Source organism: Schistocerca piceifrons, chromosome 7, assembly GCF_021461385.2.
Source record: "Schistocerca piceifrons isolate TAMUIC-IGC-003096 chromosome 7, iqSchPice1.1, whole genome shotgun sequence".
NCBI lineage: Eukaryota > Metazoa > Arthropoda > Insecta > Orthoptera > Acrididae > Schistocerca > Schistocerca piceifrons.
The window spans coordinates 283,838,574-283,856,220 of NC_060144.1; the positions used below are offsets into that span (position 1 = coordinate 283,838,574).

At 39.5% G+C, this 17,647-nt stretch overlaps 1 protein-coding gene across 1 annotated transcript in view; it reads left to right on the plus strand.

Moving 5' to 3' along the window:
• Nucleotides 1–8,583: 8,583 nt before the first annotated feature.
• Nucleotides 8,584–17,647, plus strand: part of LOC124805634 (beta-1,4-glucuronyltransferase 1) — a 118,582-nt gene continuing 109,518 nt past the window's right edge. The window contains exon 1 of the mRNA XM_047266202.1: nt 8,584–8,614. Within this exon, the coding sequence (XP_047122158.1) occupies nt 8,584–8,614 (31 nt within the window). The remainder of the gene's footprint in view (nt 8,615–17,647) is intronic.

The window sequence follows — 17,647 nt, forward strand, 5'->3', positions numbered from 1 at the left end:
CAACCACCAAAACTTAATGAAAGGAAGATGTCAATGCGCGAAAAGCAAGTAAGCAAATATATCATTTCAGGTGGCCTGAGAATCTCTCAGACATACTGCTATGCAACTTCTCTAATTTATTTTTTGTTATTTTTGCTGATCTACTGTTTTTATTTCAGTTGACATCGTGAATGATGCCACAATCTATGGTACATTACACTTCTTTCAGTTCACTCGAAATATATGACAAAAACGTTACGTAATCTCTGACCAATGTGAAGTGACATTTAACATTTATTATAGAGTGCCACTGGACTTGACATATTTTATGAGAATCGTATTATCAGACGAAACTGCTACTTCAAATACACAATTTGCAACCGGTTTCAATCACAAACATCATCATTAGTCTTCTACTGACGAGTAATGATGTACTGAAATTGAAAAGATGCGAGTATTGTATATCAATTCTATTTTGGAAGTTAAGCGGCAATTTGAACCATTCTCAATATCCGATCTGTCAAATACGACAAGCGGATGTTGACGAGATATTCGTGTTAAGCTTACGTGATGTTTTGTGAAATTATGCTGTTGGGTCATTCATGTACAACACGTATTTCAAATGGCTTCATTATATTTGCTCAGACTCGAACTTCATGACGGTAATGCACACATGCTAAAATGTGGTAATGGTAAATACTGACTTACGTTTACATAGTCTATTTTGATGAGTTCCTTTTTATGTATTAACACATGTCTGTATATTTTGGTGACTAGAATGATGATCTCACGCGATTGAAACTGGTTGTATTGGACGTAAGAGCGTTGGTCGTTGACATGTAGTACGACGATTGGATGTTATTTTGTTGCGTGGAGTTCGAGGGAATGGGCAGTGGTCTTCTGCACTCCAGCGGGTACGCTGTGGATGCTTTCATTTAAATTTGACGACAAGTAGCGATCCCAACAGTTAACCTTCGTTAACGGAAACACTGTCTCATGTATATAGCTACTGAAGTTTTTGCCCGTCGTCGCAGTAAATGCTTTTATTCGAGTAAATAAGCTCTTTCTGGCGTGCAGCTTAGTTAAGCGACCGTTTATTATGACGTGTATGGGGAGCTTTGAAATAACGTGGACTTGAACTCATTGAAGAGGATGCGATGGCGCCGGCCAGGGTGGCCGAGCGGTTCTAGGCGCTGCAGTCTGGAACCGCGCGACCGCTACGGTCGCAGGTTCGAATCCTGCCTCGGGCATGGATGTGTGTGATGTCCTAAGGTTAGTTAGGTTTAAGTAGTTCTAAGTTCTAGGGGACTGATGACCTTAGAAGTTAAGTCCCATAGTGCTCAGAGCCATTTGATGTGATGGCGTGTGTCACACACGGTACTAATTCAGTTAGTAACTGTTTCAGAAATCCCTGTAACACACACACACACACACACACACACACACACACACACACACACACACACACGGGTTGATTCGAAAGGTTGCTTACAAATTGAAGATAGGGTAGTTGCTGTATAGCTTTGGAATATGACCTTGTCGTCTTCAAAGTAATCTCGGGCTAGTGAAAGTTTTGAAATATCGGGAATAATCAATGCACACGCGCCTTAAGGTCAGCAAAGGAAATGTACTGTTTCTGTGTACGTACGGTTGGATGCAACTAGATCGGGTACCTGCACACTTTTCTGTCCAAGATAGTGATATACTAAATACCATATGTCAGGTACTGGATAGGAAGTGTAGGTGCAGTTCCACTGCCAATTCGCTCCCCGGGCCTGAAGCCTTCGGATTTAATTTTAGGACACACGAAAGCCTCGTTACTTGAGACGAGTTGTTGACAAAGAAACCCTTCTCGCCAAGACACTTGCAGCGTCTGCTGAGCTTCATGTGATGCCTGGTGTAATTGGTAGAATGCACTTGAATTTTATGCAAAAATGTTATGCCTATATTGAATGTGGTGGTCGCTCCATAACATCTGCTTGTATATATGTAGAACAAAGCTTAAAGTATCTTGGGCTGTTTGTTTGGTACGTATTTTGTTCATATGTAGCATTGGTTGTGTGTGCCAAAGCTCTTTATAGTAACTGCATTATTATTGGTGCCGTCACATTGTTTATTTCCGTACCACAGTTTCTGTAGTTTCATCATGTAGCGTTCTTTTGATTTGCTTGACTGCACAAATATGTTGGTTAATTTTGTTCTTGATTGTGGTATGAACATTGAACATCTTGATCAGCTGATAAAAAGCGTGCTATGTTCTCTTGTTCAGAATATACTGGAATATATTTACTTCGTCGAAAACAAGCTGTTCACACATTAACTTGCCCGTAGTGACTCGAACTCGCTTGCAGAGGTGGTGCAAGATAGAGTGGAGAGGCTTAGACAGTTTCATTAGTATTCTTTAGTCGCGAAGAACAAGTGTGTTCAGATAACAGTTTTCAAAATGAAAACCATTTAGAAAAAGAAGAGGTAAGTTAGAATAACGCGTGTTCCTGTGCTAATAAAGACATAAATAGTAATGTTTACTGTCCTTGTGTTTTTGGTATAGTTTTATTGGCTGATGTTTTTAGTGATACTGCAAACAGTGCTTCCGAGCTGCTTTGCGCTATGTTCAGTGATCAGATTGTATGACGCTTTGTCTTTGTAGAAGATGTAACAGGCAAAAGAAATATTAAAGCTGCAGATAAGAAAGTATCCTCCGTCTGCAGTAGGAAGACAGGAGTCTGAAACATTTACAAAAATAATTACTAAGGTTTGTAAAATACGTTTTCATCATTATTAAGTCTGTAAGCATAACTCCCTGCTGCAAGTTGCGTTTCCAAGTCCCAGATCTGATTTATGAGCACAAGAAATGAATCAGAATAAGAAAAAAAATTAGAACTGAATAAATAAATTATTTTATAAGAATAGTAATAGTATTACATCAAAAAAGCTTGTAAATAAAATGGTCTTAGAAATACATCCTAAGCCAAAAAATAGGACGCACCACAAAGAAATTATCCGAATGGGATGGCAATCGGTAGATGTGAAGTATGTGTACAGGCAAACATACGATTATAATTTTAGAAAACAATGGATAATTTATCCAAGAAAAAGAGCCTTACAAATTGAGTAAGTCAGTAATGCATTGGTTCACGTCTGGCCCTTATGCAGGCAGTTTTTCGGCTTGGCAGTGACTGTCAGATTTGTTGAATGTCCTCATGAGGGATATCGTGCCAAATTCTGTCCTATTGGCGCATTAGATCGTCAAAATCCCGAGCTGGTTGGAGGGCCCTACCCACAATGCTCCAAATTGGGATGAAATCTGATGACCTTCCTGGACAAGGTAGGATTTGGCAAGCACGAAGACAAGAAGTAGAAACTTTCGTTGAGTGTGGGCGGGCATTATCTTGCTGAAATGTAAGCCCAGCATGGGTTGTCAAGAAGGGCAGCAAAACGGGGCGTGGAATATCGTAGGCGTACCACTGTACTGCAAGGGTGCCGCGGATGACAACCAAAAGGGGCGCTGCTATGAAAACAAATGACAACCCAGACCATCACTGCTGATTGTCAGGCCGTATAGCGGCCGAGAGTCAAGTTGGTATCCCACTGTTGTCTGGGCCGTCTCTGGACATGTCTTCGGCCTGGAATCTCGTTGACTGAAGTAGAATTCTCTCACGGATGAATCTCGGTTCGAACTGAGCCCGAAGTGACCAGGAAAGACGGAGCCTTACATTTTTTCCTTTGTTTCTCTCAAACATGTAGAATGTAAGCTGGGCTAGATTTTTCATAAATGGTTATAATGTTCCAGTTTATAAGAGCTATTAATTTGACAATTTGATGTTAAACTCGTTTTACTTTGTTATTGGCAACTGGTGTAACAGTAGCTGACCATAAATTGTGTATTTCACTTTAGTGTTTACGTCTGAGGTAATCCAGGAAGTGACTGTTGAGAATAGGCAACAAGTTATTCACTTAAAGTTTTCAGCATATTAATTATTTTTTGTGCATATGTGGTTATCTTGCTCTGTACGAATTGTAATGTTGGGAGATTTCTTCTTATTTTAGGAACCGCTGTTCCACAATGTGATAATAATTGTTGTGTGTCTACAAGTTTGACATGTAATGCTGATTTTATGCATCTGGTTATTTTCAGTGTCGACGTTGCCCTCAATCCAGGCGCTCAAACTCCTTTCACTGTCATTCGTATCAAGACAAAGTTGTACACAATGTGTGAAGTAAACGTGCAATACAGGACGAACATAAAGCTCCCTCAGCAGCCAAAATGTCGCCTCAAGCGTCGTATGAGTAATTTGATTCTTTTGATAAGGCCTTGCAGATGAAGAACTACATTGGTGAAGAGAGTATTTCTGTGCTTAACAGTGTGTCCAGTGTAAATGAAGACTGTCACATCAGTTCGCCAAGACATGTTCTGTCGTTCTTACAGAATGTGACTGAGCCTTTTTGCTCTTCGCATCAAGACGTAACTTTTATTCTACAACAGCATATGATTATGTCAAGGTTATAGTTGGTACTTGCTTGCCACATTCTAGAACAATAAATGAGTAGTAGCAAAGTGGAGCTCCTACTTTGATAAGTAATGCAATAGGTATGTCTACACAAGTCCATTGATTTCTGAACTTGAGTGCTCATATGAGAAATAAATGGTCACCCGATAATTACTTGATATTACAGTCTAGTATGATCTGCCAGTAACATTGCTAAAAGTCTTTTCTCACAGACACTTAAAAATGCAAATACAAGAGTCTAATTGTCTTTATAGGACAGGTACCTAGGTTCAAATGCAATAATCTAATTGTGTTTGTAGGAGAGGGAGCGAGATATGTATGCAGAAATTACAATTAAGGCAACTGGACGATATTGATACTGAAGTTATGAATATTTAGATGTAATAGGTATGTGATAAAATACTCTGGTTAATAAGTTGAAAGTTTGTTTTGTTTGTGAAAGTGAGCTGAAACATTCACTGAAAAAGAGAAAAAAAGCAGTGGAGTATTGTTTCGTAGGGTATAAAATTATCATTTGAGTTGTGGAAATTCCTTTTTACAAACATGATAACTGAATATATGTGTTCTAGTGATCATAACGATAAGTTAAAATCATGATTGAAATATATATTCCTGATTGTGCAAAATTGTCACACAGAATTAATAATGTGTAGAACGAATTAGAGAATAAATTGCAGAGAGACAAGGATGAGGTTTAACTAACATCAAGTGCAAGCATTCCAAGTTAGCGGTAATGCTTACCTGCACCTAAGGTCTATCAATAATTTTGATACGAAGTTGTCGTGTTCCTCTGGTACAAAGTGTCCTTTAAGTGCTTACTTTCTGAAAATCGCACATTTTGGTAGTGAAATGATCATAAGGATCTTGTGCTGTTTGTACTGTCAACTATTACAGCTATCAGTTTGGCTTAAATTAAAGCGATCTGCTATTTTACTATGATCCAGGTCATGCTTATTCTTTTTCTTGTATCCTTGTCCAGCATCACCACAAGGTCAGCGTTTTTTTTAACTGACTGGGCATGATTAACTTAAGGATAGCTGGATGTCCGACATGTAGCCAGCCTGTTACTCCCAGGGACCGACTATATGTACCCCAACTGTCTGCGTATAATGTTATTCACGTGGAAATGGAAGTTTTCTAAATGTTTTGCGAATCGTGTAACTGTGGCGGGGCTTGGATAGCAGCTCGATATTCAACTAGTGAAATCTGGGAAACCTCCTAAAAACCATATCCACACTAGCCTCACACCGACCCTCGCCGTTAAGCCTGCGGGCGAATTCGATCCGGGGCCGGCGTATCTCTTCCCCGAAATAGGGCTTTAACGTGCACGGCTGTCCGTGCGGGTGATGTAGTATACGCGTAGCGAATGAAATGTTGCACCGAGAAATTAAGTTATCAACTGTCTCATTACGAGTATTCCTCCACGAAATTGCATATGTCTTATCTAAGCACATATTCAGATACTACTTTAAGGGTCCATTCCCCTCAAGTCAACCTATAAAGTGAGCGATGTTCATGATTTTTTTGGAAAAGCTAATGACGCAATCAACATGAACCTTTTTGAATATTATTTATTGATTCTTGAACAACATTTTCTGATTTATTGAAAGAAATTCAGTCATAAGTAAGCGCCTCCCCCCCTCCCCCCTCATCCAAGGACCTAAAAGTTCCACTGTCTAAAAACAGATCTATGACGGAAGTACTACAGTCGGCAAATCTTATCTGGAATTAAAAAAAAAACATAAGATTTTCTTATTTTATAGGATATTGCGCAACGGAATAATAGCACAGTTCTTTGAAATTCGCAAAAAATGGTCAATGTTTAAAACAGAGATTTTGTTTTGTCGTGTGGTTTTGGTCACGTTTTTCGCAATAGCTAATGAATAAATCAAAATGAAAAATTGGCTATTACATCTTGCAGACATGCCCGAGGAGTAATTCAGCCAAATTTGAGAAAGGTATCTTTATTAGTGTGACCGCAATCCGTTCCGTCAGTTTTAGATATAATGCATTTCTGATTTCAGATAATATTTGCAAACAGCAGGACCTCCGTCATAGACACGCCTTATTTTGCACAGAGTAACTGTAATTCATCGGATGGGGAGTTTAATAACGAGTGAATTTCATAAAAAAGATGAGAAAATATTGCCCAAGAATCAATAAACACTAAGCAAAAAATTTATGTTCATTACTTTATTAGTTTTTAAAATTTTTAATATTTGTGGGGATTCACAGCCTGCAGATGTTTAATAAACGTAAACATGGTCCGTAGTAGGCTGTAATGCGATTTTTATTTAATCATGCGATTAGCTAATTTCGACTACTTGTCATTGTCAAGCACCAAGGCTTTACAGGTGCTTGACAATGACAGGTTTTCGAAATTAGCTAATCGCACGATTGAATGAAAATCACATTACAGCCTACTACGGACCATGTTTACGTTTACTATTCATTAGTTTTACCAACATTATCGTAAAAATCACTTATTTTATTGGCTGACTGAGGAGAATAGACCCTTAAGTAAAGAGGGCGAGTGTCATACAGGATTTTAATGGAGAAACCCTTGTTTTGGCTTCAGCAAATGACCATTCTCACATGGAGTGGTCCCTAGTGGTGAGATCGACTTTTCGAAACTAGCTATTCAGTGATGTAGGTTAAGATAACAGGTATCACACCCTGCAGCCGTTGACCTTGGTGGGCCCTCGTTTACAAGTAATCGACGAAAAAAGTTCAGAAGTTTATGTAATGCTCAACAGCATTAAAAAAGTATTACCATGTTAAATGATTCCATGGTGAAATTTAGATGGTAAGGCCTTCACGTGGAGAAAGTCGAGGGTTTCTCATCAGGAGCTTCAAATTTTTAAATTTTTAAATCCTTATCGAAATGACTTTGATCATTATTTTTATTCATTTAATTGGTTAAATGCAATTTTTTATTTCTTTTCCTTTGTCACATCATTTTAGTCATCATATGAATTTTTTTTCATTTGTTCTCGTTTTGTCTTTATGTTATTTGTGAATGTGAATTTACTTATGTTTATCTATTATAATACTTAAATATTTGAAAATGTCGATCTATTTGTTAAAAAACAAAAGGCTAAGTAATTTATTTATATTGACTGCGCAGAGGTGTCAAAAATTGATCTTTGGTTGCAAGATATTGCTTTTTTTGGTTAATGATCGTTGTATTAACATTTAAAACATAGCCTGAATTCCTATTGCAGTATGGTCAAAGTAACACACGTGAAGATTTAAATGAAAGAAGGAATTACAAGGAAAATGAAATTCACGCCACGGGAGGAATAGAAACGATAAATACAATAACATGGACGAAAAAATACGATGATAAAACGAGATAAATTAAATCGAAATTAATATAAAAAATTAATTAAAATAACATGAATGAACATTTCAAGTGGAAAAAGAATGATAGGAAGAAAAATGAGAGGAAATGAAGAATTTGATATGATGATTAAAATAAGGTGACGAAGGAATAAAAATTTACATTTAAACAAATTAACTGAATGAAAATAATGACCAAATCATCTCAATGAAAATTTAAAAAATAAAAGAAATTGAAGTACCTGGCGAGATTCAAATGCGTGACCTTCTGTATATGAAGGTCTTAAGCTATCCTTTACATCATGCAACCAATCAACATGATACTGTGTTTTTAACGTGGTTGAGTGTCAAGTAAAATTCTGAATTTTTTTTACTCGCAGAAGTCGATACCACCGCTGGGGACCTCTCGTTGTCTCCTGCTAATCTCGTTGGCGCCGATTTGCTCCGTGTAGCTGCTCTGGGCCGGCTGCGCCATACTGCTCACTGCTAGGCTTGTGGAGATAAATGCAACAACTGGCACACAGTTGGTAGCAGTGGTGCGGTGCGATGTTGCAGGCGGCGGCTTGCCGGTGTTGGCGGCACTGGTGGCAGGCGCGCCCGCGGCGGCTGTGGGCGCTGAGCGCGCTGTGCGTGGCCGCCCTGGCCGGCTGCAACCTGCTGCTCGCCGCGCGGCTGCTCGCCGGCGGAGACTGCCGTCCCCGCGACGCGCCGCCCCCGCCGCCGCCGCCGCCGCCCGTGCTCGAGCTCGTCAACGATGAGGGCGGCCCTGGCCCACACCCGCGAAGGTCGGTATCAGACATACGTGTGAGCGCTGGTTTGGAATACGCCAGTAGATTGTCAAATCCACGACTTCCTCGCGAATACTATCTTGTGCTCATTGATTTGCCCAAGGTTGCATGTTCATGGCTTCCCATAATGTACGAAGTGAATTCAAAATTATAAGCAAAACAAATAAAAACTTAGAGATGTTCGTATTCAACATAAAATAAAAATTTATAGCTCCTCTTCAATACGACCGAATCACCCGAAACTCCCATCACTCTGCTAGTAACTGGTATATGTACAGTACCGAAAACTCAACAGAACTGTCCACAACCGCCCACTTTTCTCTCAGGCAGCTTGTTTCTTCATGGTGGCTCCTGACGTCATTCTTATAGTGCCTGTGACTCCTTTGGTAGAATTATGAAGTTGCTTAGGCAGTAAACTATCATTTATACAATTTGCTGTGTTACATTGAAGGCCAGTTTTCAGTACGATTCATTCAAGTAGCTGCACAGCTTGACCCACAGATATGTTTGTATGCAAAATCTGGTTTATAATGTACTAACGAACCCAGCAATGCTTTGCAATTGCTAAACATGCATTTCAGAATGAAATCAGTCTTGGTTTCGAAATTATTTAACGTCAATAACGCGTTTCACCCTCTTGTGGCATCATCAGATTTGTGTAAAAGTAGCTGGGTGTGGAACACATCTGTCATCTACCCGTTTTTAACGGGAAATTATATGATACATACAGTCGACGTTGCGTCCATTTTCCATTTTATGTGGCTACATGGCCGCGTGGAGTGGCCACGTTGTTAGAGCCGCCATGCCACGGATTGCGTGGCCCCTCCTGTCGGAGCTTCGAGTCCTCCCTCGGGTACGAGTGTGTGTGTTGTTCTTAGCATAAGTTACTTTAAGTAGTTTGTAACTCTAGGGACCTATGACCTCAGCAGTTTGGTCCCTTAGGAATTCACACACATTTGTGGCTATATGACAGATGGATTTCACATCCAGCTGCTTTTATACGATCTGATGACGCCTCAAAAGGGTGAAACGCGTCATTGACGTTAAGTAATTTCGCAACGAAGACTGTTTTTATTCTAAAATATATTCAAAACTGGTTGTACCACCCTACCATGGAATGGAATAATTTTTGCTAAATGTGGTTGGGAACTGGATATTCGTCCTTATCTGGGTAATCCCTGGGAACTGTGTCTGTACGCAAATTTCGGTTCCTCGTTGCGACTTCGCCCACTTCGGAGGTATGGAAGCCGAAATTGTAGTAAACCATTTGGAATATGAATAAAATGATCAGGAAAAGTTCTTGACAGAGTTACTTTAAATTTTTACTCGATACTATACTATACATTTGGACGATGTACACATTTTCTGTAAAAAACGACAGCAAAATAGAAAGTACTTTGTGTAGCTGTGAAAGTGTTCGGTTTCGTTTTCTTTCTTGCAGTTGGCTTAAACTGAAATAGCAGGACATTGACACAATAACACAAATTGTTTCTCCTATTCACACACTGTTTCACAGTTTATATAATTTTAAACAAAAGTTGTGTACACCACGGTGTGCTGTTTAGCTTTCTTATTCACTGTCGGTTTTAATAAAAAAATGTTCATTGTGAAAGCTGTACATATGGGTTATCGGATTATAAGAATAGCACTGCGCAATGTGAATCTTCCCATCTCTGTAATGCTACACGTTCGCCGGTTAAAACTATTCGAAATAAAAACATTACAACAAAAGCTGCAGACGTTTCTCTCTCATACCCCATATACGAATTATCGCAACCGATCTACCAGTTCACTTTAATCTTCAAAAATGGTTCAAATGGCTCTGAGCACTATGGGACTTAACATCTATGGTCATCAGTCCCCTAGAACTTAGAACTACTTAAACCTAACTAACCTAAGGACAACACACAACACCCAGCCATCACGAGGCAGAGAAAATCCCTGACCCCGCCGGGAATCGAACCCGGGAACGCGGACGTGGGAAGCGAGAACGCTACCGCACGACCACGAGATGTGGGCTCACTTTAATCTGCCGTAGTTAAAAACGACAGTGAGAAAGAAAACTGATCAGCACATTTTCACACCACAGCAAAGAAATTTCTTTCTTGCAGTCGGTTTTTACAGTAACGAAGCTCTTCAGAGCTTTTGAGTGTTAGCTTATCCAAATATTTGGAGAGAACTTGCAATTAGAATTAGACTATAAGGATCCATTGAAAACAGAGTAACCGAGAGTGGTTAGCGCACTGGACGACTCGTATTCAGGGGGACGGCGGCTCAAACCCGCATCCGGTAAACCTGATTTAGGTTTTCCGTGATTTCCTTAACTCGCTTATGACAAATGCCGGGATGGTTCCTTTGAAAGGGCACAACTCCTTTCGTTCTCCATCCGTCCATAACCAGAGGTTAATCTACATCTACATCTACATTTATACGCCGCAAGCCACCCAACGGTGTGTGGCGGAGGAGACTTTACGTGCCACTGTCATTACCTCCCTTTCCTGTTCCACTCGCTTATGGTTCGCGGGAAGAACGACTGCCGGAAAGCCTCCGTGCGCGCTTGAATCTCTCTAATTTTACATTCGTGATCTCCTCTGGAGGTATAAGTAGGGGGAAGCAATATATTCGATACCTCATCCAGAAACGCACCCTCTCGACACCAGGACAGCAAACTACACCGCGATACAGAGCGGCTCTCTTGCAGAATCTGCCACTTGAGTTTGCTAAACATCTCCGTAACGCTATCACACTTACCAAATAACCCTGTGACGAAACGGGCCGCTCTTCTTTGGATCTTCTCTATCTCCTCTGTCAACCCGACCTGGTACGAATCCCACACTGATGAGCAATACTCAAGTATAGGTCGAACGAGTGTTTTGTAAGCCACCTCCTTTGTTGACGGACTACATTTTCTAAGGACTCTCCCAATGAATCTCAACCTGGCACCCGCCTTACCAACAATTAATTTTATTTGATCATTGCAATTCAAATTGTTCCGTACGCATACTCCCAGATATTTTACAGAAGTAACTGCTACCAGTGTTTGTTCCGCTATCATATAATCATACAATAAAGGATCCTTCTTTCTATGTATTCGCAATGCATTACATTTGTCTATGTTAAGGGTCAGTTGCCACTCCCTGCACCAAGTGCCTATCCGCTGCAGATCTTCCTGCATTTCGCTGCAATTTTTTAGTGCTGCAACTTCTCTGTCTCTAATGACCTCGTTGTCTACCGGACGTTTAGCAATAATCTCCTCCTCTCCCAAAACAGTGTAAGTTTGTTTTGTATGTTACTACAGTTTCATTCGCTCTGTCCATGAATTGAGAGTTTACTGCTTTATGCCCGCTACCAGTTAACAATTCTCTGAAGACTTTTAGAAACAGCCTCTAGTTGCCACGCTACAGCCGGCAGGGCGACAGGCAGTCAGGTGTGTCGTAGGAGTGTGGCAGTGAGGCTCGCCTAAGATGTCCAATTTCGCGCTATTTCGCGTGCTATTTAGTCCTAGTTTAACAAAACTTGCTTTAGCTTTATAATTTGTGAGTTCGTGTTAACTATTTACAAACTAAAGAGCCAAAGAAACGTCTACACTTTCCAAATATATTATATTGTAGGGCTCCCGCGAGCACGCAGAAGTGCTGCAACAGGACGTGGCACATATTCGACTAATGTCTGAAGTAGTACTGGAGGGAACTGACACCGTGAATCCTGCAGGGCTGTCCATAAATCCATAAGAGTACGAGGGGATGGAGACCTCTTCTGAACAGCACCTGTCATGAGTCCCATATCACTCCAACAGCACACCACCACACCATACAGAGCCTCCACCAGCTTGAATAGTCCCCCTGATAATTTGCAGGGTCCATGGATTCTTGAGGTTGTCTCCATACCCGTACACATTCATCCGCTCGATACAACTTGAAACGAGACTCATCCGACCAGGCAACATGTTTCCAGTCATCAACAGTCCAATGTCGGTGTTGACGGACCCAGGCGAGGCGTAAAGCTTTGTGTCGCACAATCATCAAGGGCATACGAGTGGGCCTTCGGCTCCGAAAGCCCATATCGATGATGTTCCGTTAAATGGGTCGCACGCTGATGGCCCAGCAATTAAATCTGTAGCAATTTCCAGGTTACACTTCTGTCACGTTGAACAATTTTCTTCAGTCGTCATTGGTCCCGTTCTTGCAGGAACATTTTCCGGCCGCAGCGATGTCGGAGATTTGATGTTTTACCGGGTTCCTGGTATTCACTGTACACTCGTGAAATGGCCGTACGGGGAAATCCCCACTTCATCGCTACCTCGGAGATGCTGTGCCCATCGCTCGTGCGCCGACTATAACACCACGTTCAAATTCACTTAAATCTTGATAACCTGCCATCGTAGCAGCAGTAACCGATCTAACAACTGCGCCAGGCACTTGTCTTATACGGGCGTTGCCGACCGCAGCGCCGTATTCTGCCTGTTTACATACCTCTGTATTTGAATACTCACGCCTATACCAGTTTCTTTGGCGCTTCAGTGTATTATGGCTTGTGAAGAGGGAACACTTATGCCTTTATTTCGTGGATTAGATGACAAACGATTGTCAAGTTCGACTTACGAAACGAAGTGCGCGCATAAAGACAAGCGATTCACACCGCACTTAGACATTGAGATAGGTGCTGGGAAACGAAGCAGAAAAGTATGTTTCGCTTATAGGTTGCTCTGTAAGAATTAAATTGTATTATTACACATTTTGTTTGGTGGATCTGGGGTTGAAAAAGGACATCAGCTTCTTTTGGGGTATGTGTCGTGCATCTGTGACAAAAACTTTTACAGAAAAACCGAGAAACACCAAAAACCAGGATGACACCTTCAGACCCAAGAGAGCTTTTAATTGTTGGGTCGTGGACGAGCTGAACATCTAGTTTCTGAAGGAGCCAAGCTTCTAGCCATAAAACATGATGCAGTTGTGAAACAAAACAGATTCGTAAGTGAGAGACTTGTGGAAGCTGTTTGTATCTTGGGCGAGCAAGAGCTTGCATTCACAGGAAACTTTGAAGATGAATGTTCCGCTAACAAAGGGAATTATCTTGAATTGCTTGAACTCTTTCCTTCCCAGTAACCGTTTATTTGTGATCACTTGCAGAACACATATGGGTCCAAAGGAACATCAAACACAATTCAAAACAAATTAATTGAATCGGCAACCGATGTCAATGATTGCATTAGTGAAGAGTTGCCGTCAAGTGAATTTGTTGGAGTGCAAGCAGAGGTAACCTTGGAATTGTTCTCAAGATTTGTACACTATACGTTCCCATAGAAAGATTTATGGGTTTCTGCAATGTTGACAAAATTGGTCAAGATTGATCAGAAATTGTATTCAACACACACATGGTGTTTTGTTGGTTACTGGCAAAATAGTGAGCCAAACATATGATGGAGCCTCAGTAATGGCAGGTAAACATGGAGATGTCAAAAATTTTGGTCAGTAAAAATGCCCACGAGCTACACTTTCTCACAATTATGTTCATAAACTTAGTCTGGTGCTTTTACATTGTCGTAAAAATATGAAAGCAGTAGGTCTTGTACCATTCCAATCATTTTTTAGCAGTCCCTCAAAGATAACACAACTCGTAGAAAGTGAAGTATTCAGATTGCCTCAAACCTGTGCTAGACGCTGGAATTGCAATTCACGCGCTGTTCAAACATATCTTAAATACCGTGAGTTAAAAGAAATTGTTCAAGATATCACCACAGATGATGAAGAGTCGTTCAAGAGTGCTTCTGGCTTGCTTAACATTCGTAATGAAACTCACCTTGTCCTGCTCTGCATTTACAAAGAAATATTTGTGTGTGTTAACAGATATCTGTGCACTTCTTCAACATAAAATCTCATGTGATACTAGTATCCGCAATGCTGAAATCAGGAAGACCACAAGTTTGTTAACAGATAAGAGATCAGATAAAATAGTGATCTCATGTATTGGAAGCTGTAACAAGAAATTTCACAGTGATGTAAGTGTCAGTGAACGTGACTTCTAGTCCTGTAAGATGTTGTTTTATGAGGCCTTAGATAACATGATGGTGCAAATGGAAATGTGTTTTGGCAATGATCCTAATATTTAGTTTATACCGTTTTTTTTTATAAGAATCAGTCCGAATCAGTTCGGAAATTATAAATCAAATTTCCCAACAATGCAACTGAACGGCCCGCTCATAGCTTACCCAATCTTTAACAAAGAAGGTCTGGAAAATTAGTTAGGAAACATTTATATTGACAAGCTGGAGACGTTCTTAAATTCGTAATACGCAATTCGCTGTTACTACATCTTCTTCTGAAAGAAGTAAGAGCACACTTAAAGGAATAAAAAATTGCCTTCGTAATTCACTGAAAAATGGTAGATTAAACTCACTCTGCAAAATTTCCATAGAATAGAAACCTGGTTAAGCAGCTTACAAGGGATCAGAACTAAAGATATCGTGACTGATACCTTTCCTACCAAGAAGACGCGACACAAGTATCGCCTGTATAAAAAGGTACAAGGTAAGCCTACCAACAATTTATCCATTATCTTCGCCAATGTTTTTCGCACAAAACGCGTACATTGTTGTTTAAAAAATATATATAGCCTGTGTCCATCCGAATATTTATTAGAGCATAGAGTACAAGCCAAGAACTTTTCGAGAGTTTTGCTAAAAACTTTCCACTTTATATATTATTATAGACTGGCTAAGCCAGGATGAGAAGGGAACTGAAGGACTAAAGTCTCCAAAAATGAAAATAACTACGTAATAGTCAGAATATGGATTTAGATTTTGCCAAGTCAGTTTAAAAAACTACAGTACCGAAGCTTCAATTAATAAATATTAATTAAAATATCGCCTTTCAGTTGAAACAAATTATTTGTGCAGAAATATTTCTACCTAATGTATCGACTGTGATGCCGCAGTTACTTCAGAATGACTTACAAAGACGACGTCAGAAGGTAAAAAGCAGTGCTCTTTTACCTGCTTTTGCAACGTTAGTTCATGGAAGTTATGCCACAGAAAATCTCAGACGTATATCATTGCGAATAATAGGTGAATCTAACTTTCATTGATATTAGTAATGCTGGGGATACTTTCGAAAAGGAAAACCAAACGTGAAACTTAAATCACGCGAAGAAAGCTTATAAAATAAATACATGTAAAGTAGGCAATATAAAAACATAAAAATAGTTTCAAGTAAATTTATGTTGTAGCCCAAAGCGTCTGTTACATTACACCATAACCAACTTTCATAACGCTAAAATTTAATGATGAACAAAGGGCCCACTGAAGCAGTCGATTAGGTATAGATTCAGTGCTTGCAAATGAGCTTTCATTTACGAAAACAGTGGGAATTCAGTGGAACTGTTTCACAATACATTCCTACACTTTCAGACCTTGTGATTCTAAGTCTCTTCAATCGCAATCACAAAAATAGGCCAGAATCACTAATGAGGAATTTCCAAATGTACGATTGAGGTTAGGTTATGTCTCTATGAAACGATTATGATAACAAAAACCAACAGGCTTTTGAATCACACTTGCGGCAACTCATTAGCATGTAGAATGTCTAGGTATGTTTACAGGCAGAACTCATTTTGTCTATGAAATTATGGCGAGAAGTTGGATAGTCAAGAATTTGTATTTTTACTCTAACATTAATCTACATTAAACTTAAAGAAATATGACCCAAGCATACACTGACATTTTCTATTTAAATATTCTATATAGAGTAGAAGGAGTCAAACTGAAATGATTTAAATGATGTGGTTAAGTAGTTTTCGGCTCCATAAGGTAGTTATTCTTGTGCAAGAGTAACGTTTTGTTCACACTCAGGAATTGTGAACATAAGTTTTTTTTGCATTTTCTGTACCCAGTACCCTTTTGTTTTTGTTGTTGTTGTTGATGATGCAACATACGTTGTACAGAATTCAAAGAACTGTGTCTTCTTAGGTAATTTATAGAGGATTAAATGGGAACCAATTATTTATTTATTTTTGTCTCTGTTTTTGCCTCTTTGTTGGGCTTGATTACGATACTAGCGTTATCGTGAAAGAATATTATTCCTCATTTATCAATGTGAGTTGAATGGTCATTTTTAAAATTCTGAATAACCGTTCTGGAGGGCACGATAAATCAACATTTTTTTCTTCTTCTTCGTTTTTATCTATAGTTTCCTTTGGGCCCAAACTTTTTTCTTTCATTGAGTAAGTTGTTCCTCCTCTTCTTGTGTCCACTATCTTCCAGTTCTTGATTTTTTCTTTCCTGAAAACTGCCTTATCTACTGCTTCTTTAAAAAAGTGTTCATTTACTTATTGCAGCTATGTCGACTCCTTCATTTTCGATATCTCTTCCTACTCCTCTCAGCCACGTGATTTTGGGGATTTGCAATTGTTTAATAAGTCAAATATTTGTTTTGTTATTACGTCATTATTCATCCTGAAAGTGTGTCCATAGAACTTTAATCTCCCACTTCTCTGTTACGTTTTCAACTTACAGACATAGTTCTATATATTAGGTCGTAATCTGTACTCTGATTCGCTGCTGATTTTGGGTCCAACTATTTTTCTTTGGGTTCTTCTTTCATTTTTTTCTAATTTTTCCTGCTGGTTAGAGTATTTCTGATCTTTCCGCTATTCCTTCGTGTTCCAGTTTTGTGTTCCAGGATAAAGATTTTCTAATGTAGATGTTTCTTGTTATTTGAAAGACACTGTACATTTTATGGGCTCTAATCGCTATTGCTGTTCGCTGTTGCTGTCTTTTCCTTCAAGTTGTCTGATAGCAGTCCCCCAAGTTATTTTTAATTCACTTTACTTTAGATATTACAGTGTTATTCATTTTAAGCTTTTGAGGTGTATTACTGATCTTTGTCAAGAACTTGTGTTTTTTCAACTGATATTTTTAAACCTACTTTTGCTGCTTGACGTTGTAGCCCTGTGATTTGTTTGTGTGCATTATCAAGTGATTCTGTAATATATGCCATGTCATTTGCAAATGCAAGACAATCTACTTTGTTTAGA